Raw genomic sequence first — 23,331 nt, 5'->3', positions numbered from 1 at the left:
CTAAAGGAAAAAAAGAGACATTCCATAAATATCCCAATCTTCATCAATGATAGAGCTTAGTAGAGGTGTTCAAAATATAAGACTGAAGCATTTGCAACCATCTTCATTCAGATGTGTGGAGTGGATTATCCATCTCAACCACTTCGGAGATCCTTACCTAGAGATATTTTAGCCTTTGGCTAATTCAGATTGATCCGCATGATATCAAAAAGCAGCCTGGATATAAAAAATGCTACGGCACTAACAACATCCCACTACAGCGCTGAAGATTATGTCTTGTAACTAGATCTGCCCTGTCAAGCTTTTCCAAGATGTGGGTATGCTGGCGTTGGACTGGCGTAAACGCAGTAAAAAGTCTGACAACACCAGGTTTTAGTCCAACCGATTTATTTGATAATAGACTCACAAGCTTTCGGGGTTAGTCTCTTCATCACCTGACGAAGGGACTAACCCCGAAAGCTTGTGAGTCTATTATCAAATAAATCGGTTGGACTAATACAAGCTTTTCCAATACAGCTGCAACATTGGTATTTACCCAACAATTTAGAAAATATTCAGACATGTCCTATCCACCAAAACCAAAAGGTCAGGTGGATTAGTCATGGTAAATAAATGAGGTACGGGTAGTGTGTGCATGTGCGTGTGCAGAGGGGGGAGTGGGCCAAGGTAAGATGTTCTGACAGACAGTCAGTGCAGACTCGGTGGACCAAATAACCTCATTCTGCACTGTAGGGATTCGATGATTCTAGCTGAGTCCCAGCAGATAGGAGGAGTGACTACTGTTGACAACAAGATAGCATATGACAAAGTGACACCAAACAGCCTGAATAAAATTGAAGTCAATGGGAAAATCCTTCACCAGTTGGAGTCATACCTAACACAAAAGGAAGATTTTTAGGTTGTTGACGGCTGATTATCTCATCTCTAGGACACCGTGGCAGGAGTTCCTTTGGACAATGGCCTACGCCAAGCAATTTTCAGCTGTTCCATCAATGATCTTCCCACCATCGTAAGTTCATAAATAACAGCATGTTGGTGCACTGGTTAACACTGCTGCCTCTCAGCTCCAGCAACCTGGTTTCAATTTGGCCTTGGGTCATTGTCTGTGTGGAGTTTGCATGTTTTCCCTGTGTTTGCGTGGGTTTCTTCCAGGTGCTCCGGTTTCCTCCCCCAGACCAAAGCTGTGCAGGTTCGATACACTGGACATGATAAATTGTCCCGAAGCATCCCAAGATGTGCACGTTAGATGAATTAGTCATGGTAAATGTGGTGTTACAGGAATAGGGCCTAAGATACTTTGCCAGAGAGTCAGTGCAAATGCGGTGGGCCAAAATGGCACCTTCTGCACTGTAGGGATTCTACTATATTGGGATATTTACTTATAATAGTACATGGGTTATTCCATTCAAAACTCCTCGGATAATGAAGCTGTTCATGCTCGCATTCGGCACAACTGGAAAACTTTTAGTGTTAGACTGAACAAGTGCCAAGTAAAATGAACAGGCAGTGACAATGGCCAACAAGATAAGTTTAGTTACATTCAACAGTATTACCATTCCTGAATTTTCTACCATCATCCTGGAATCACCACTAACCAGAAATGTCCCTGGAACATCCATGTAGACACTGTGACAACAACAGTAGATAAGAAGCTGGGAATTCTGTGGCATGTTACTCTTTGCCTGATTCTCCAAGCCTGTCCACCATTCACAAGGCACATGCATGGAGGATGATGAAATACTTGCCATTTGCCTGGATGAGTACAGCTCCAACAACACCCAAGAAGCTTGATATCATCCAAAATAATTTGTTCAATGGCACCAGATTCAACAACCTTAAAAGACTACTTCCCTTCACTACTGCCTCATCTGCAATAATTCAAAGCTTCTTCAGCTCACCTTCTAAATTTACAACCTCTACCATCATAAGGACAAGGTCAACAAGCATATGGGAACACCGCCATTTCAGAGTTCAGAGTCACACATCTAGGCTTGGAAATAGATCCTTTTTCACAGTCAAAATCCTGGAATCTCCTAACTTAATAACACTCTGAAAATAGGAAAAACTACTCAGTCTACAATGGATCAAGAAGGTGGCTCATTGCAAGCTTGTCAAAGATAAATGGGGCTGAGCAGTTGTTAATCATTGTGGTCATTACTGCCAAGGAAAAAAAACAAAACCAGCATTGCATTCAAGCTTGGTGTTGTTCTCAGAGATTAAATTATGGCTTTCAAGTGATAGGGAAAAGGGAACCTTGGTTGATGGTTCCGTCCATGGCCCAGAAACCATAGAAGCCAATGAAAATATTCCAATTGCATTTTGATCTGAAGTCAGACTTGTTGAAAACAACAGCACAGAAACAGGCTATTCAGCCTATCAAATCTGCATTAGTTATTCTCACATCAATTACCTGGCCCAATTCAACTCCTGCTCACTCCCAAACCTCACAGTGACTGACATACTTCAGTTAATTTCTAAATTCTGCAATTAGGCTGCTTAGCACAATCCTCATGCAGCCTCAGTTACTCTATCAACTCCTGTTTGGGCCCCACTATATCTCACTGTTGCACCTCCATTCACTGTGACTTTCCCAACAGAGAAAAGAACTCTGCATAGTTTTCTCTTGACATTTTTAAAATTGTTGACTTCCAGTAAAGCCTTAATTTTAAAGAACTGCAGCTATCACTATTAATAAAGCTTCCCACAATGTTGGCAAGTTCTCAAGAAAAGCCAGTCTCAATGCCTGTGGTATTATTGAGAAAAAAAGTACTGCTTTCTTATCCACGCAAGGTAACCACTAATTCTGATTTCTTGACCATACTGAATGTTAAAAACAAATCTCTCAGCAGGGAAAACAAAGTATTGGAAAAACTCTGCAGGTCTGGCAGCATCTGTGGAGAGAGAAATAAAGTTAACGGTTTGAGTGCAGCACAACTCTTATTTAGAACTTCATCTTGCTCCCAGCAAGTCTAGCCCCAGCCACCGAGCTAAAAAAGTAAAATTGATAGTCTGAAGGTAACCTGGATAGAAAATAATGTATAGTAAATTAGAAATTAAGGAGTTATTGTAAACGCAATCTCTAGTGTGCTAGGAATTTAGTTAGAGAAGGCCATGATTTTAATTAAACATCAAAAATAAGAGTGATAGTAGTCATGCCATAAGCTAGCTGTCTCCACTCCCAAACACGATTCTTTTTTCATAAATTAGGCACTTTTTTGGAAAAATGTATTTTAAAAAAGGTGTTCTCCCTTGCACATGCACTAATCGCAGAAAATAACATCTTATTTGACACAAATCCCACTTGAGGCAAAATCTGATATCACTACATTAATCATTTTAAATGTTCCCCAGTAACAGTGTATGAACATTTAAACTGGTGAACTGAAGATAAAATTAATACTTCTGTAACTGGGGGGAAAAAAATAAATCTTACAACCCAGAAACAATTGATATGTGTGTGAAGTATGTTAGTTTATTTAGGAACTGAATTCAAACTGAAATCAGATGAAGGAGGAGCACATTTACTGCTTAATTTTCATAAAGATTTTTAATGGGGTAAAGCCTTAATAAGAGCTGTCATTATTCCGTGCCTCTTAAGACTTAAAATTCTCCCAAGACTTCAAATTCAACACAAGTTTTAAAATTCAAGTTGCTTAAAAGCAACCCATTGAGGAAATTTGAACTGAAAATCTCTCACTAACCTTGTTTAAATTTCCATCCATTATTAAGTAAAGGAAGTTAGAGTCACCCAACTTCTAAGACTAAAATTATATTTTTAATTACAAAATTTGGGGAAATAACAGAACTGTTTTATATTGTATCCAAAATTATTAACAGAAAACGATTGATTACATTCCATAGGCAGATACGAATTTGTAATTCAACTGTTTACATTAAGCAGCATTGATTTTAAGAATAAAAGTCTACACTACAAGACCCTATCGTTATGACCTTGAATTGCAATCTTATCTTTTATTATCAAAACGTTGTTGAGTTATTTTACTTTAAGTTAATCTTATTAAAGTAAAAGCGTGCTAGATTTAGTATGTGGGTTGACTTGCGTGGTGGACAGCTAGGAAGCCAACTCAATCTTTCAAAAATTAAGTTTTAATAGCTTTAAGCAAAGATTTAGTTATTTGTAAATTTTATACATCCAGCATACACTAAAAATTGTTTTGCATCAAAGCAGCCCAGTTTATCAGTAAATGGCACTCAAATATAGCAGCTTGTTTCGTTATCAAGCACATTTACTTTACAACTACATGAAGCAAAGCTAAAAGCCTGACAAACAATACTTTCCTGTGATTATCCTTCTTCAAAAAGTACCAAGAAAATAAAAAAGACTGAGAAATAATAGAATAATTCAGATTTGACAATATTTTCATGACAGAAAAGCATGTTAGGCCATCATAAAATATACTGAAAATATCTAATGATGGGCTACATCAGGGTATTTTTGATTCTACATCTGGCGATCTGGATTTTAGAGCATCACTACGTTTTGTTAGATTTCTTCTATCATTCACCAAGACTTACTCTCACTATTGTTTTACAACAAAATATTACCAAAATTATGTTGTCAGTTTTCTGAATTAAATATTGGAATCACATTCATCAGTAACTATTTTACCTTTGTGGTAATCCTGTAAGTGACATAAGTTTCGATTGCTGTGACGTGATTTTCTGGGTCATCAACTGTGACAAAAATATCTTTACTGTCAGGCTCATCTTCCAAAGTGTGCTGATTTATCATGGAAGATGGCGAAGTCTGCATGGAGATACTGAATGAACTTGCATCGGTGAAACTAGCATCCTGTCGGAAGATAGAAAAGGGATTATTATTAGAATACATAGAATTTACATAATCTGATTTTAAGATATTATTCTGCATGACTGAACAGATGTACTAATTTGAATTTTGTTATATTTTAAATAAAAGTTCAATCCAGGAGTTGTTTTGTGAAGTTTTGAATTGAATTTTACAAATTAAAATTGTCAAATGAGTACAAAATGTGACCAAACTTCAAATATGACAACTAGCACAGAAGGTAAAATACATGAGATGCTGGAAATCTGAGATAAAAAGAGAAAATGCTGGTAATACTCAGCAGGCCAGCAGATGTGGCTTAACTTATGTGGTCTTGAATGAGAACTCCTTCTCCCTCCACAGATACCGCTTGACCTGAGTATTAATTAAAAAATGACAATGTTTACAAGTATAAAATTAAAAGGGTATTTATATTACTGATTACTAGCTCTGGGTTTAGTTCACACAATAAAGCAACTTCCCAATGCATTCTGGTAAATCTAACTGTCCAGTGGCAGAATTCTATTTGCAATGTCCAAATACTAACATTTAACGGTGGACCTGTTCCTCGCTGGAAGTTGCTACACCTTTCATAAGGGTAGTTAGTACCATTCGCTTCACCATTACTTTGACAGCAAACAATTAAGGAATGCTAGCATTTTGTGAAAATAGGTCGTGTGCAACCCATCTGACTGAGCTTTCTAATTAAGTAAGTGTGTGTTGGTGAGGGTAACGTGGTTAATGTGGTGTACATAGATATAAATGTGATTGCAGCGTATACAGACTCCCAAAAGGCATCTGAAGGATTGCCACATAATATGCTCGTTAGCATTCATGGAATATAAGGGATGGTTGCAGCATGGACACAAAGTTGGTTGAGTGATAGAACATAAGAAATAGGAGCAGGAGTAGGCCATCTAGCCCCTCGAGCCTGCCCCGCCATTCAATAAGATCATGGCTGATCCGTCGTGGCTCAGTTCCACATTCCCGCCCTCTCCCCATAACCCTTAATCCCCTCGCTTATCAAAAACCTATCAACCCACATCTTAAAAATATTTAGCGAGGCAGCCTCCACCACTTCAACTGGCAGAGAATTCCAGAGATTCACCACCCTCTGAGTGAAGAAGTTCCTCCTCAACTCCGTCCTAAACCACCCCCCCCCCCCTATCTTGAGGCTGTGCCCCCTAGTCCTACTGTCCTTTCTGAGCGGGAAGAGTCTCTCCACCTCTATCCTATCCATCCCATTCATCATCTTATACGTCTCAATGAGATCTCCCCTCATTCTTCTAAACTCTAACGAGTACAAGCCTAGTTTATTCAGCCTCTCCTCATAGCTCAACCCCCTCAACTCCGGTATCAGCCTAGTAAACCAATAGAAGCTGGTATTCTGGGAAAGGTATGCCCCTAGAATCATTACCAGGACCACTGCTCTTCTGATGTACATTAATGTTTAGACTAGGGCACAATTACAAAATTTGTGAGCAGAGGGTAGAATTAAACTTCAAGAGGACATAGGCACACTAGTGGAACAGCCAGATACATGACAGTTGAAATTTAATGCGGAAAAATGCAAAGTGATATATTTTAATAGGAAGAACAGGGAGAGCAATATAAATTAAGGGCACAATTCTAAGGGGAATGAGAGAGCGGAGACAACAGGAAGCACATATGCACAAATTATTGAAGGCGGCGGGGAAAGCTGAGGAAGTGGTTAAAAGGGCAGCAGTATTTGTCCTTTTCTCATTCACCATTCTCTGACTGAGTAGCTAAAAGCAATGAGATGGAGGAATCCAATTTGATACTCGTTTTAACTTGTCGCTACAGGAGAAGGTTGTAACAACATAAGTCTACCTAATGAACTCAAAGACAGCACTTTTTAAAATGTTTTATTATTGTTTAGTATATCAACTGATAGCATCAGGATTCTTGGTCCGTTGTCTAGTTCTGTAACTTCCTTTGATCCTTCCTTTAAATTTCAGACTTGTACATTTATCAGCAAGATTTCCCAAGTCTGTGATGGCTTGTAACCATTGAGGGTAACATTTATTTCAATATGATGTAATATACAGAAAACACACCATATTTACTTTTACCAGTACCACAGGCCCAAAAATAAGATAAATGTTTGGAGTCAAGGAAAATTCCACGCTCATGGAAAAATATCCATCAGTATCTTTTCTGTTGTCTAAACATCCTGAGTTCCAGATTTTTACTCCAGCATGAGAATTACACGACTGTAAACTCTCAGAAAAACTCCTAAATTATGGTCAAATTTAAATTCCTATGAAGCAACAAACTCAAAATTAGTCTGGTGCATAACAACCATTATTTATCATAAGTCATGCCATTTAAGTCAACTCGTTGTGCAAGGAAAACCCATTTTTCCAGCTCAAACAATCATGTTTTTGCATTATACATGACGTATAGGCTGACCCTTATTTCCAGCCATGACATGCTATTCTCACATTAGTTGTCAGCCTCAGCTTTTCACCCTAAATGCATTTTTTACTTAGTACCTTATAAATGGAAGCAAGTACTCAAGCAGGCAATACAGTTTGTTGCAAAAATGTGCAAGAGCTATAACACGCTACATAGAACAGACAGCACATGTCAAAAGATAGAGAGAAATTAGTTTTCCAACAATACAAATGAACTATGAAGCTGATTTCAAGCTAAAAGTCATAACATTTGCTAATGTGTCAAATAACTGTGCTTCAAAGAGGAAGATTTCTTTTTCACATTTGAAGTGACAAACACCCACACCCATGGTTAAAAGTTTATACTTGACGGATAACCCTGATTTTGAAAGGATTTTCAGGCTTGAAAGGTCACCTTATATGCCACATTTTACGGCATCTAAATTTCATACATCTTACAACATGGGCAAATACAGTATCAACATCACACTTTTTTTTGAAATGCTCAAGAGTTTGTTACAATAATTCTTTCCTGCTTAAAACATTAAAAGTAAATACAGTATGGCATTAAAGAAAGGTACTCATGCCCTAAATTTATTTTATTCTGCAAAGTACACTGATTTTTGTTTTGATGGAGATCTGAAGTCATTATGGTGTCATGAATTTCCAGTGCTTCATTATCTTTTGGCTCAATGAGTCAGCACAATGTCTAACGATAGGAATTTTCAGCTCCGTAACAACTCTATTTACTTCCTCTGCAGCTCTGTTTCTTTCAAAGAAGAAACAATTTCTGCATCAGTCATCTTTCTGCAGATGTCAAGGTCATCATCCATCGAAACTGAAGGACTGAATGCTGCCTCACTCAAACCTCTGGGAATCCTTTAATCAACCTATTCATCTCGTGTCTACTGTTTCACACACACCTGTGTGTATAAGGTTAGGTCTCATTTTCCAGCAGCACAGGAATCGATTTGGTGCTTTGAAGCTTTCCATTGACAAGCTCATTAGTGCTAGCTTCCGAAAACCAGGATTTTCTGAGCTCTTAGGTGACTAAGCCACCTTAGTAGCACTTCATACACATCAGCCAGTTTATGCTCATGTTTCTTTGCCTGGTTCTCAATTCTCAGTCCTTAGTCCTTTAAGATGTCCAGTTTTCTTTCAGAATTTTGAAATACTAGATTCAATAATACCAAAATTCTGTTTGACTCAAACCACAACATTGTTTTGAGAAACGAGGACTGAATTCAACTTCCATTCCATCCTGCCAAATAATACTAATACACAGCTGGATATCGGATAAAACGAAGATGACTAAACACAATGAAATTGAGAGATGAACCCTCAAGTTCTAAAGTGGAAACTGCTGGGATTTCTATGTACCTATTGCATAAAATCAAGGATGTATTTCAGTAAATGTATCTTATAATAACAAACACTTCATAATTGGAAGGATACAAGTTAGCACCTGAATGAAGTTAGCATCTGCATTTCTGCAGATTCACAAGTCATGCTAACAACTTCCCCAGAGCTTTACTTGGTTGACTCTTTTAATAAACTTCCGGTCTAGCCTACTCTGGAAAAACTGAGCATAGCAGTTGAATTGTCCAATCCACCATCCCAGCTCTAAGTTTGTTCTTCAGCTTTCTGCCCCTTTTAACAGTATTACACACAGTAACTAGTAAGTGTGTGCCTTCTGTTCTTCCCCTACTGAAGCACCTTTGTTTCCTAAATTCCTTCCTCCTGGTCGAGCTTCTAGACAAGGGGTCACCAAGTGACGTGGACCAGTATTTCTTACTACCCAAGAAAATTACAATTGATTCTTTTACAATTTATGCAAACTCTAAAGTCCTTTTCAAACATTCTTAAACAATCACAGATTCCACAGCCGGTCCAAAACAAAATGCTCGTTTCCAGGTCAAAGTTGTCACAAAAGCCACAACTATAGTTAACCTCAGTTCAAGCAGCAGTTTTTTCCCATGCAGCCAGTAGGGTGGTTCATAATGATCATTATACAGTGAATGTCCAATATCAGGGTGGAAGAAGTGGGTTTTTAAAGAAGGGTCTTAAAGCAGGATGGACAAGTGGAATGGTTAAGGCTTAAGGAAGAAATTAGAGAGTGTTGGATCAGGACAAGTGAAGGGGTAGTGCCACTGGTAGGGAGAAGGGGAGCACCAATGGCCACAGTCAAAGGAACATAGTTTTTGGGAGGGGGTGATATGGTCAGCTGGGTGAGATTGCAGACGTAAAGGAACGTGATTATGAAGCTGTCTAAAAAACACACTCAAAAAATGAGTTCCTAAATCTGTAACAGGGTTCTAAAGAATTAAAATTAAAATTACAGTAGCAGAGATACAGCATAGCTGAAGACTTTCCAGTCTAAACTAAAATGACAGGTGAATCGACAAATCATTTATTCATCCATCTGACTCATATGGATTACAGGTTTAACATATAAAGACTCACTTTCAGTAGAGAGATAACTGTCCTAACGGCTCAAGAAGATTGCATGGAATTTAATTAAGAATCATTAGTAGAAATGAAAAGTAATTGACTTGTCATAACTTGGGCTAGGAAAATTAGAACTAAAAAGTAAGCTCTTGCACAATGTCAGGGAATTGGATGGAAAAAGAATGAGTTGCTGGCTTAAACAGTTTTGCATCCATTTGTTCTACAGTCACATTCCATTTGGTTAAAAACAGTTTTCATTTCCCCCCATTAAGCGTGAGGAAGAAAAGTGGAGAAAGATGCCATATCTTCCTCAATGCTTTGTGGCTAAAATTTAATACAAGCAGTCCCTGTCTACATCAATTTATGTCTACATGCCCCTGTCTACATCAACGGGGACAAAGTAGAAAGGGTTGAGAGCTTCAATTTCTTAGGTGTCCAGGTCACCAACAACCTGTCCTGCCCTCCCCACCACCCATGCCAACACCATAGTTAAGAAAGCAAGCCCACTAATGCCTTTACTTTCTTAGAAGACAAAAGGAAATTTGCATGTCACCAACTTTTACAGATGCACATAGAAAGCATTCTTTCTGGTTGTATCACAGTTTGGTATGGTTCCTGCTCTGCCCAAGACCGCAAGGAACTACAGAAGGTCAAGAATGTAGCCCAATCTGTCATGCAAACCAGCCTCCCATCCACTGACTCTGTCTACACTTTCTGCTGCCTCGACAAAGCAGCCAGTATAATTAAGGACCCCATGCACTACAGACATTCTCTCTTCCACCTTCTTCCTTTGTTAAAAAGATACAAAAATCTGAGGCCACATACCAAAAGACTCAAGAACAGCTTCTTCCCTGCTGCTGTCAGACTTTTATATGGACTTAAGTTAATCTTTCTCTACACCCCAACTACAACTGTTCGACTACATTCTGCACCCTCTCGTTTCCATCTCTACGAACTGTATGTTTTGTCTGTATAGCACACAAAAAACAATACTTTTTACTGTATATTAATACGTGTGACAATAATAAATCAATCAAATCTCAGAATGTGTGAAACTGACATTATGGGCACCTCACAAAACCTAGAATTCTTAGCAATTAGTAATTTGTATTATAAGGGAAGAACTTTGAGGTCTGATGCCATGAAGAGGCAAAGCAATGGTAGCCAAACCTTCTGAAATAAGTCTTACAACACTAGCTTAAAATCCTAGCAAATGCCACAAGCTTTCAGAACAGGCTGTCCCTTCATTAGGTGGGTAGGAGTTTCAGCCTGTTCTGAAAGCTTGTGGCATTTGCTCCAAATAAACCTGTTGGACTTTAAGCTGGTGTTGTGAGACTTCTTTCTGTTTTTACCTCAGTCTAACACCTGCATCTCCACATCAGCAAAACCTTCTGCCATGTTTTGTCCCGTGTGCTGGAGAGTGCTGTAAACTTTGATTTCAACGTGAGCAAAACTATGAGCAACAAATTGGATCGACAACCTAAATATCAGCTAAAAAAGCTAACTGTCAGCTTCACCTTATTTGTGCAGCAATGTCCATATCAATACAGTAATGAATGCCGTTGCAGTAAAATAAATTAGGTGGTAACAGTAAAATTTAATACAGTACTCCACATCCACCCTGTCAATACCCCTCAGGATCTTAAAGGTTTTGACTGAGTCGCTTCTTATTGTAAACACAAACCTAACCTCACTAATCTTTCCTCAAAATAACCCACCCATTCCTGGAGTTAGTCGAGTAAACCTTCCCCGAACTGCTTTTAATGCATTTACATCTTTCCTTAAATAAAGAGACCAATAGTGCACACAGTATTCCAGATGTGGCCTCACCAGTGCCCTGTACAATTGAAATACACCTCCCTACTTTTATAAATCAATTCGTCTTACTATAGATAGCATTTTGTTAGCTTTTCCAATTACTTTCTGTATTTGTATACTAGCCGTTTGCACTAGGACCCTCTTTACTTGATGGGCTTTGCATTCACTCGCCATTTAGATAAGCTTCTTTTTTATTCTTCCTGCCAAAATGGAAAATTTCACATTTGTCCACATTATACTCTATTTGCTAGCTCCTTGCCCACTCACTGAACTGATGTGCCTTTGTAGCCTCCTCTTCACATTAACTTTCCGACCTATCTTTATCATCAGCAAATTTAGCAACCGCTATCTTCAGTCCTTTTATTCATTTATATAAATTATATAAAGTTGAGGCCACAGTACTGATCCCTGTGACACACCACTCATCTCATCCTGCCAACCAGAAAAAAAACATTTATGCCAACCATAATCCCTGTTAACTAGCCAATCTTCAATCCATGCCAATATCTTACCCCCAATGCCATGAGCTTTTACTTCTCGCAATATCTTATTAAATGTCTTCCGGAAATCTAAATACAGTACCTCCACTGATTCCCCTTTATCCTCAACATGTAAATTGGTTAAACACGATTTCCCTTTCATAAAACCGTGTTGATTCTGCCCAAATGCTTTGATCTTTTTCCGTGTGCTTTGCTATAACATTTTTAATAATGGCTTCTAATGTTTTTTCTATGACAAATGCTAGGCTAATGGCCTATAGTTTCCCACTTTCTGTCTCCCTACCTTTTTGAATAAAGGAGTTACATTTATTACCTTCCAATCTGTGGAACCTTCCCAGAATCTAGGGAATTTTGGAGAATTAAAACCAATACATCAACTATCTCATTATCCATTTGTTTCAAGATCTTAGGGTGAAGTTCATCCAAACCTGGGGATCTGTCTGCCCACAGACCTGACAGTTTACTCAGTACCATTTCCCTGATGACTATATTTAGTTCCTCCCTTGCTTCCATTTCCTGAATTATAGCCGTTTCTGGGATGTGACTTGTTTCCACTATGGTGAAGATGGATGCAAAATACCCGTTTAATTCATCTGCCAAAGTCCTACTTTCCATTACCTGTCCTACAGATTCACTTTCCATAAAACTAACACTCAGTAAAAGTTTTTCTAAATATTTAAAAAAATATTTAAAAAAAAACTGTCTGTCTTTGTATTACTAGCTGGATTTCTCTCATATTATAGTTTTTCCTCATTATCAATCTTTGTCATTCCTTGATGTTCCTTATACTCTTTCAAGTCTTTGGACCTGCCACTTGACTTTGCACAAATATATGCCAATAATGTCCAACTTCTTCAGTTAACCACAGGCCCTCTCCTTGGAAGTTCTCTCTCTCATTGGAATGCATCTGTTCTATGTATTCTGAAATACTTTGAATGTCTGCCACTGAACCTCCACTGATCTATCCCTTAAGCACATTTGCCAGTTCACTCTAGCTAGGTCCACTTTTGTGCCCTCATAATTGCTCTATTTAAGCTTGAAATTCTAGACTTATCCAGGAGCTCCCGCATGCTACAGTGCAGCCTTGACATCACCTGTTTGCTATCTTAGCGTGTTTTAAACAGTTGCTCAATTAAATTTATTTATGGTGCTTTTTATTTTATTAACTTTACCATCAAGTTGTGTACGGTTTTAAATCTTAGGAATAGAGTAGAACGTATCAGATTCTCACCAAATAGCTGGCTACTTTCCCGTAGTATGGCAAGAGTCAATTCTAAAGGATGAGAATGATAGAAAAAGCCAACCAAAATAAATATCTCCTTCCCCTTCTCACCAAACAACCAAATTCCAAGCTTGCACTTGAACTCTGCTTTCTTAGAGCCCAACTCCTCCCCACCCAAATCATCCACATCATCCTACATTCCCCCCAAAGTTTCTGCCTTCGTTCCTAGTTCATGGAGATGAGCATTGCGGCAGTTTCACCAATGTCTCTGACCATGTTCTCAGCCCTCAAAGGAAGCACAGGATTCAAGTTCTCCATGTTCTCTCTCAAACTTGGTAGGATCATAAATTAACCATCACTGTATAGATTCTGAAATTGTTCCATTTCAGCCTCTACATGACAAGATCACAGTAGTGGTGTTTCTTCCAAAACCTAGCTCTTGCAATTCTGGTCATGCATCCACACTGCTTCCTCTGGCTGCAGTTCTGGTAAATCATGCACTCAATGGCACGGATTATCATTTCTAGTTTGATTTGCACATTATTCATCTTCCTCCCTGCAGTCAAATTTATATGCTAAAAACATTTGTTTGCAAACTGTGTTCCATTGTTTAAAGTTTATTTATTAGTGATCTCCGGGTGCATTCTCTGAAGAATCTTGCGTCTGAGGACAAGTCTCTCATCATAAATCAGCAAGTCATCCACTGACATCAAGATGCCTTCATTGCTCAAAGTATTGCTTCAGGTGAGATTATTTCGAACATAGTCTGGTCATCCATTGATTCGGCATTCCCGAATATAGCCTACAAGATTCCCAAATTCTTCAACTACTTTTTGTGCCATTAAATTTAATTCCGCCTCTGTGTTGTTGATGATAGGAATGTTGTGATCAATGTGGTAAAGGACTCCACATTGTCAAAGAAATTAGTGTCTACCTGCTCAAGCTTTTCAGCTGTGTAACCTTGTGTAAATGCTGCGGTGCCATTAGTGGTCAGACAGTGTAATTGCAGTGTGACATAGGAACTTCTCAAAAAAGGAATTTTAAAAATGGAACAAAATAATGTCTGACCTTGGAAATAAAGAATGCATTCTGTCTGCATGCTTTGGTTCTATTATTCCTAATCATTATTCCTGCTTCACTTCAAGGCTATAACTGATCGCGACTCTTAATACCACGAGAAGTTAACTTATACAGAAATTGATTTTGACATTACAATTTGTGTTTTGCTTTTCATTACGTGTTTGGTAACGACTTGAATTAGAGAGCACTTCCATTTATTTTAACATTGATATCTCCTTTTATCATTGATTGTGTGGCAAATTGCTCAGCACTAAGTGCCATGCTTTCTCTGCGCCATGGTCTAACTTTGGTGAAATAAAAACGTTGCACCCACTTTTCCATACTGTCTACCCTAGGTCAATCAGTAACTCTTCCTTGTATAAAACACTGCATAACCCATCTCTTCAAAGCTTTGACTATTCATTCCTCCTGACAGCTGGCCATGCCATCTCACTTCTCTTTAACACCTCTGCTGTTTGAAATATAAGTGTGAAGCTGAATGTGAGATTATGGAAGGTGAAAGTTGAGAAGTTGGTCTTGAGGACACAGTTGCCAATGTTTAGAAGTGTTTGGGGTTTAACCAAAAGACCTCCCAAATCCATTTGCTCTAGCTAGTTAAACAGCCTTTCTTCCCTAGCTCCAATTTTAAAAATATAACTAACATTTAAGTACCCAAAATTTACAAAAACATTTTTGATATACCTATGATTTTTCTCCCAGGTTGCATTCAGAAGATTCAGTCCTGAAGATTTTTGTGAATGATAAGCTGAGAAATATAAACCAAAAGTGAAATGTGGCCTTGGAAAGATTAACAGTGGATGGGAAAGAGGTTACAATTCTGGTAAGGCGAAGGTGGTGAAGAATTAAAAAGCTAGGAAATTGGTGGTGGTGAGTAGAGGTCAGCGGTGAAGTTTGAACAGTTCAGCGAAAAAAACTGGAAAAGTCTCAAGCGGTTTAAAGGATTGTGGACTTTTACAGAAACATACACAACTATCAGGCGCACAAAATAAATTTAAAAATTTTAAAGGGTTGTGAGGAAAGATCAAGTTTACCTATCCATAGAAGGGCTGAATGGCCTCTTTCTGTGCTACATTAAAAAAAATCCCAAAATTGACTGGCAAATGCAACTACAAGTGAGAGTTGTGTAGATTTTTTTAAAAAGTGGAAAATTAAAAGAAACAACCACTAGGCACTTGAAAGAGACAGTCCTTCAAAAAAAAATACACTAATGCAAGTTAAAAAGCAGCAGAACTCTGCTTAAAATGAGAAACAATGGGAGCAACACCAAAAAATCAGAAGTTGAATGAGATAAAGAAAAACTGCTGAGTGCCAGGATTCATATCTGTGCCAGCACTGCACATTCCATTTCAGCTTAGGCTCCACTTTGTAAATTTTAGAGCAAGTATAGCAGCTAGAGATGATCAGAAGCAAACAGAGTCCAATTCTTGAGGTACATTTGAACATTTCAAGCAGGATTGAGGTGAAAGTGAGAATTACATGCTGCTGGCAAGTGGTGAAAGGTAAAGAATGCTGTGTTTGCTCAAAGTAGAAAAATAATATATACTTTCTAAAGAAGAAGAATCAGCTAGACCAAAACTTAAAAATATTTATACAATACAGACTGAATAGCCAGAAGCAATTGGAGCAGCAGCTTAATGGGCCAATTATAAATGCTGGAGTGGGGCCAAGTGGCTTGTATGTTGAGTTGCAGGAATGTTTCCCTTATCCATTATCCTCACACTGCTGATTCTTGTTCTCTCTCTCTCTCAATATCAGCTTGGCTCATGTACGAATCAGAAGGTCAAAGGTTCAACCTCTACTTCAGGATTTGAACAGTTCATTTAGACTGACATTACAGTGAGCTTTTGAGAGTGCTGTTATTGGCATTAACTGGATGAGATGGCCCAAGGATCAAAATACCTATTCAGGTAGATGTCTAAGGCATTATAGGAGGAACAATTGGGTTCTCTCTCTCTCTAAAGATAAATATTTAGAATTCAACCAACCTTACTTTAAAATAGTGGTAATGTATTTCCATTGCTGTTTTTGGAACCTTATTGTGTACAAACTGGCTCACAATTGCCCTAATTAATAACAATAATTACAGAAAGATTATCTTTAAAACTAATTCTGTGGTTGTGTAGTAGTTTGTTACGTCCATAGAAACCCTACAGAGCAGAAAGAGGCCATTTGGCCCATCAAGTCTGCACCGACCACGATCCCACCCAGGCCCTACCCCCATATCTCTACATATTTACCCACTAATCCCTCTAACCTATGCATCTCAGGACACTAAGGGACAATTTTAGCATGGCCAATCAACCTAACCCGCACATCTTTGGACCATAGGAGGAAACCAGAGCACCCAGATGAAACTCACCAGACACAGGGAGAATGTGCAAACTCCACACAGACAGTGACCCAAGCCGGGAATCAAACCCAGGTCACTGGAGATGTGAAGCAGCAGCACTAACCACTGTGCTACTGTGCCACCTACTTCAGTATGCTCCAGTGCATACAAAGGATGCGATACAAATGTAAGCTATTGAATGTGAGTCTACTAGTAAAAAAATCTTCCACTAGGCCAGAAACGACAACTTTCAAGGACGTCAACACCATCCAAGACCAAGCAACCTGCTTAATTGGTACGCCATCCACCACCCTAAACATTCAATTTCTCCTTGCACACTAACAGCAATGTGTACCATCTGCAAAATGCACTACAGCAACATCAAGGCTCCTCCCCATTCCCTTCCAAACATACAGCCCCTACCCACTAGAAATACAAGAACAGCAGACATCTGGGAACACCACCATCTTCTCTGTGAGCCACTCACTATCCTGACTTGAAATAATGGCTGAAATCTTCCATTCTTATTATCAACACTGGAAAATCATAGTATTAGACTGGAACACCAAATTTTCTGTCCTCGATCGAAGCGGGTCCTGCCACAGATGAGACTGGAAAATCCCACCCTATATCATAGAATCCCTACAATGCAGAAGCAGGTTGTTTGGCCCATCAAGTCTGCACCAACTCTCCAATGGAGCATCCCAAACCCTGACCCCATAACCCCGCTAAATCTACTCCCCAAACATCTTTGCTCACTAAGGGGCAATTTAACATGGCCAATCTACCTAACCTGCACATCTTTAGACTGTGGGGGGAAACTGGAGAAACCAGAGGAAACCCATGCAGAATATGTGCAAACTCCATACAGACAGTTGTCCAAGGCCAGAACCGAACTTAGATCCCTGGCGCTGAGAGGCAGCAGAGCTAACCACTTTGCCACCGTACCACCTACGTATCACCATTCCTTCACTGACTCGATCAAAAATCTGGAATTGTCTCTCAAAGCACTGTGGGTGCTACAGCACATGACTATAGCACCATCAGTTCAAGAATTGCTCCCCATCACCTTCTCCAAGGGGTAGTTAGGGATGAGCAACAAGTGTTGGCCTCTCCAGCAATGGTCACATCCCAAAGACAAATTAAAAAATTCTTTCAATTTTATTGAGCCTAACAGCTGAAATAACACTGCATATTTCTATGGTCATGTACAAAAAAGATTACAATCTGATCAAAACAACAGCTCACTGTATTTTAAATTCACTGACGTTATTCAAATAAATAGCGAGGGGGATTGAATATAAAAGTAGGGAGGTCTTGCTGCAGCTGTATAGGGCATTGGTGAGGCCGCAGCTGGAGTACTGTGTGCAGTTTTGGGCGCCGCACCTGCGCAAGGATATTTTGGCCCTGGAGGGAGTGCAGAGGAGGTTTACTAGGCTGATACCGGAGTTGAGGGGATTGAGCTATGAGGAGAGGCTGAATAAACTAGGCTTGTACTCGTTAGAGTTTAGAAGAATGAGGGGAGATCTCATTGAGACTTATAAGATGATGAATGGGATGGATAGGATAGAGGTGGAGAGACTCTTCCCGCTCAAAAAAGACAGTAGGACTAGGGGGCACAGCCTCAAGATAAAGGGGAGGCGGTTTAGAACGGAGTTGAGGAGGAACTTCTTCACTCAAAGGGTGGTGAATCTCTGGAATTCTCTGCCCGTTGAAGTGGTGGAGGCTGCCTCGCTAAATATTTTTAAGAAGCGGGTTGATGGGTTTTTGATAAGAGAAGGGATTAAGGGTTATGGGGAGAGGGCGGGAATGTGGAACTGAGCCACGACAGATCAGCCATGATCTTATTGAATGGCGGGGCAGGCTCGAAGGGCTAGATGGCCTACTCCTGCTCCTATTTCTTATGTTCTTATGTTCTTATGTTCTTATTAACCCAACACCTTTTTAAAATGGTCTTACTAACTCAAAAATTCCACCGGCAAGGTTCACAAACATGGGGCTGGTTTCACTACTGATTAATTGTACTTTGACTCTGCTTTTTCACACAAAGATGCCTATTTAATGTGTTACAACAGAATTTAGAGCAAATTAACTGGAAAATATAATTTCAGCAGCAATCCCTTTGTTACCATTTTGTAAGGCTGATTGCGGCAAACCATTTCAAAGTGTAACATTCCAGGATTTTTTTTTTCATTTCCTGACCAATTACATCTTTATATAATAAGGAATATAACAAATTAAAATCATCGTGACTTTAAAATAATGACAAACCACACTTTGACCATGAATTACGTACTCAAACCTCTCTCTGGCCAACATCAATGGACGAAACAAAACTGGAAAGAACAGGACACACAAAATCCCATACAAACTCTCTTTAACCTTGCCTTAAAAGCAGAAGACAAGAATATCAATAGGTCTATAACATTCTGGATTACATTTCATCAAAAGTTAAACTTCTTTTCAAACACTGTACACCAACTAGAGTTGACGAAACAAATTCTTTCAAATGTAGTAAAGCAATTTTAGCATTTGAAGCAATTAGAAGCAAAAATCATGTCATAAACGCTCCCTATTGCAGAAAATTGAAGTACTATAGACATCACCAATGTTAAGTATTGGTAACACATTAGTTAACAGGTAATGTTGTAAAATAATCTCACCTACAATATCTAGGAAGCACAGAAATTATTGGAAAAGACTGAGGGACAGAATTAATTTCCACTTGGGGGAGTGTTGATTAATCAAACATAGTCAGCATGGCTTTATCAGGGGGAGATTACCTCTAGCAAATTTGACTGAAATTTTCAAGGTGGTGACTAGGTGTGTAATGAGGGTAGTAGTGCAGTTGATATAATCCACATGGACTTTAGTAAAACTTTTAACAAAGTTGGACATGGGAGACTGGTCAAGAAGATAAGAGCCCATTGGTTCCAGAACAAGTTGGATCCAAAACTTGCTTGGTTGATGGGTGTTGTTTTTGTGACTGTAAGCCTGCATCCAGTGGTGTACTGCAGGTTTCCTTGCTGTTTGCAGTGTACCTTAATGATCTAGATTTGAAAGTCAGAGGTTTGATAAGTATGCAGATGACACAAAAATTGGGATGTGGTAAAAAGCGAGGAGGAAAACCTTAGATTATAGGACAACACAGACAGTCGGTCAGATGGGCAGAACAGTGGCAAACTGAATTTAACTATGAAAAGTGAGAGACAATGCATTTTGGAAGGAGTAACTAGGCAAGGGAACTCACAATGAGTGGTCGGATGCTAGTATGTGCACAGGACCAGAAGGTGCATGTCCATAGATCTCTGAAGGCAGCAGGACAGGTAGATAATATGGTTAACACGCAAGAAATCTTGCATTTATTAGCCGAGGCATAGAATACAAGAGCATGGAAGTTATGATGCAGCTGTATAAAATGCTCATGAGACCACAGCTGGAGCACTGTATTCAGTTCTGGATGCCACACTAGAAGGAGATTACTGCAATAGACAGTACGTGTCACAACAGAATTCAGAGCAAATTAATTAATTGTACTAGAGGGGCTGTATGTGTACAGGAGTGTCCCCTGACTCTCCTGCACACACACAGCCCCCCTCTCCTAAATAGATCCCCTTTTCCTCTAGGTTCTTCTGCAAATAAATAAATCTATTTTGGTCCTGGAATAATCTATGAACTCCATACCAGGTAGGTCTACAAGGATACACCCAAACACTTCTTAAATCCACATTTAAGCTTAATTCAGCACTGGAATTATACTCCAGGCAATTGCGAAGCTACCTCCTTCACATCATTTCTTGCAGAGCTGGCTTGTGCCTTGATTCCAGGGTTTTTGATAAGAGAGGGGATTATGGGTTATGGGGAGAGGGCGGGAATGTGGAACTGAGCCACGACAGATCAGCCATGATCTTATTGAATGGCGGGGCAGGCTCGAAGGGCCAGATGGCCTACTCCTGCTCCTATTTCTTATGTTCTTATGTGAAGTTTGAATTGCTGTTAAATGAAAGTGTATTTACACCAATTTTAAAACTTCAATAATAATACACCTTGAAGTATGGCAACGTCAGGTAAATGATCTCAACTTTAGAAAACATTTACCAATACTTAAAAAAAAATTGGTGCAAAGTGAAAGCACTGTATGACAATCTTGTTTACCGGTATGAAAATAGCTCCAAATATAACCTGAATTGCCTAACTTGTTTTCAAGACAGGCCACGAGATTAAGTCATTGGATTATTTACTACATGCCCTAGCAATCACACAAAACAAACATCTCTACTTATGCTCTTAACATGTGTTAACAAATCTAAGCAAATCTGAACTGTGTGTAAACTTTATGGGGAAGATGTGTAGGGGTTTCGACCCTCCTTTTTTCAAACTATTTCCCAAGAATGAAACAGATACCAGAGTTGCAGGGAGTCAGTTTGGACTTGAATCCACTCCCAAATACTGATGTCTAAGGTTTTCAAGCTTATATATTAGTGTCACAAGTAGACTTGCGTTAACACTGCAATGAAATTACTGTGAAAATCCCTTAGTTGCCACACTCCGGTGCCTGTTCAGGTACACTGAGGGAGAATTTAGCATGGCTAATCCACGTAACCAGCATGTTTTTTGGACTGTGGGAGGAAACCGGAGCACCTAGAGGAAACTGATGCACGTGGGGAGAATGTGCAAACTCCACACAGTGACCCAAGCCAGGAATTAGACCCAAGAGCCAGGTGCTCTGAGGTGACAGTGCTAACCACTGTGGTTGATGTTTTAGCTTTAGGAACTCTGTTTTTTCCTCTTCACAGATGCTGCCAGACCCTGAATTTTACCACCATTTTCTGTTTCATTTCAGATTTACAGCGTCTGCAGTATTTTGCTTTCCTACTACACACTGGATGTTTGAGTGTTGACACCAACTTTCTACAAAAGGTTGTGAATGTAGCCCAATCCATCACGCAAACTAACCTCCCATCCATTGACTCTGTCTACACTTCCCGCTGCCTCAGCAAAGCAGCCAGCATAATTAAGGACCTCACGCACCCCGACCATTCTCTCTTCCACCTTCTTCGAAGTCCAAGATCACGTACCAGCAGACTCAAAAGCACCTTCTTCCCTGCTGTCAGACTTTTGAATGGACTTACCTTGCATTAAGTCGATCTTTCTCCACACCCTAGCTATGACTGCAACACTACACTCTGCACTCTCGTATCCTTTCCTATGAATAGAACATTTTGTCTGTACAGCACATAAGAAACAATACTTGTCACTGTATGTTCACAACAATAAATCAAATCTCTCCCCCGGCAACTGAGAAAACTCAGCCCTTGATCTTCACTCCATACACCTTTTTAATGGTGCACAGGCTGAAAAAGCAAACAACTGGGCGAGTTGTTTTCTTTGTTACGCCAGAGATAATGAGAGTTTAAAACCAATCTGGACCGAGAGTTTTGCTTCAGCGGAGAACTGAGAGTGTAGACTACATTGTCGGCACTTATCCGTTGACAGTCTTGAGTATGTCAGACTGTGGTCGTGCCGCCTATGTATTCTGTGCCTCCGCGCTTCTTTCCGTTCACCTGACAGCTTGTGGTTTCCAATAAACCTGTTGGACTATAACCTGGTGTCACCTCCCATGTTGAGAAAAAAATAAATCACTGCTTCAGAATTGGGTGCAGCGAGTTGCCAGAAGAGTTTACACGGTCGGAGTACGCCAGTTTTTTTAATCCCCTCCGCCCTGTGCTGCAGCAGCAGCCCAGCAGAGTTGGGTGGGTATGTGTGTCTGCGGTACCCCCACACTCACAACATAACTTTAACCAATTGAACCGGGACGAGCCCCCAGACCCGCCCCGGAGCGGCCCCTCACCTTACTGAACACCTCCAAGTCATCGTCCTCGTCGTCATCCTCGAAACCCAGCACGTCCTTGGAGAGAGGGTGCGGAGCGGCCGCTCTGGCGGCTTTACAGCCGGCGATGCCTGCGGCTTCCATCGTCCTTTCTCGCTATGGGCAGGCGGCCGCTGATGTGTCGCCACCCAGTCCGCCCCTCCCCCCGCCGCCACTGCTCTCCGCACATCGCTCGCTGCTCAGCACGCAGGAGCGGAAACAGCTCGAGGGCCGCCGGAAACAGATTCAAATGAGGGCGCGCGGGTGGGAACCGTTACTGGGGCAGAGGCCGGGCGAAGGACTGGGGGGCGGGGGGTGGGGGTGTTGCGCGCGCCCGGGGGGTGGGGGTGTTGCGCGCGTCGTGGGGGGTGGGGGTGTTGCGCGCGTCGTGGGGGTGGGGGTGTTGCGCGCGTCGTGGGGGTGGGGGTGTTGCGCGCGTCGTGGGGGGGGGTGTTGCGCGCGTCGTGGGGGGGGGGGGTGTTGCGCGCGTCGTGGGGGGGGGGTGTTGCGCGCGTCGTGGGGGGGGTGTTGCGCGCGTCGTGGGGGGGGGGTGTTGCGCGCGTCGGGGTGCGCGCGTGGAGGGGGTGCGGAGGGTAGAGGAGTTTTTATATAGGGTTGGAATAGAGAATAGACGAGTTTTTATATAGAGATGCAACAGAGGGTAGAGGAGGTTTTATGAAAGGGTTCAATAGAGGATTTTTTTTCTAGGGGTGCAGTGGAGGGTAGAGGAGTCTTTATATCAGAAGTGCATTGGAGAGTAGAGGAGTCTTTATATAGGGTTGCAATAGAGGAAAGAAGAGTTTTTATATGGGAGGGAGGTGGAGGAGGGTGAGTTTAAGCT

At 40.4% G+C, this 23,331-nt stretch overlaps 1 protein-coding gene across 4 annotated transcripts in view; it reads right to left on the bottom strand.

The window, feature by feature from the left end:
* Positions 1–22,691, bottom strand: part of snx7 (sorting nexin 7) — a 58,130-nt gene extending 35,439 nt beyond the window's left edge. For all 4 annotated transcript variants that reach the window (XM_080195280.1, XM_080195281.1, XM_080195283.1 and 1 more), the window contains exons 1-2: positions 22,473–22,691; positions 4,631–4,813 (exon numbers count right to left, since the gene is read on the bottom strand). In XM_080195280.1, the coding sequence (XP_080051406.1) occupies positions 4,631–4,813; positions 22,473–22,595 (306 nt within the window). In that variant the 5' untranslated portion in view covers positions 22,596–22,691. The remainder of the gene's footprint in view (positions 1–4,630; positions 4,814–22,472) is intronic.
* Positions 22,692–23,331: the final 640 nt, after the last annotated feature.

Source organism: Carcharhinus amblyrhynchos, chromosome 9 (assembly GCF_965287045.1).
Source record: "Carcharhinus amblyrhynchos chromosome 9, sCarAmb.v2.hapA, whole genome shotgun sequence".
NCBI classification, from domain to species: domain Eukaryota; kingdom Metazoa; phylum Chordata; class Chondrichthyes; order Carcharhiniformes; family Carcharhinidae; genus Carcharhinus; species Carcharhinus amblyrhynchos.
This window is presented reverse-complemented; position numbering and strand designations above follow the sequence as displayed.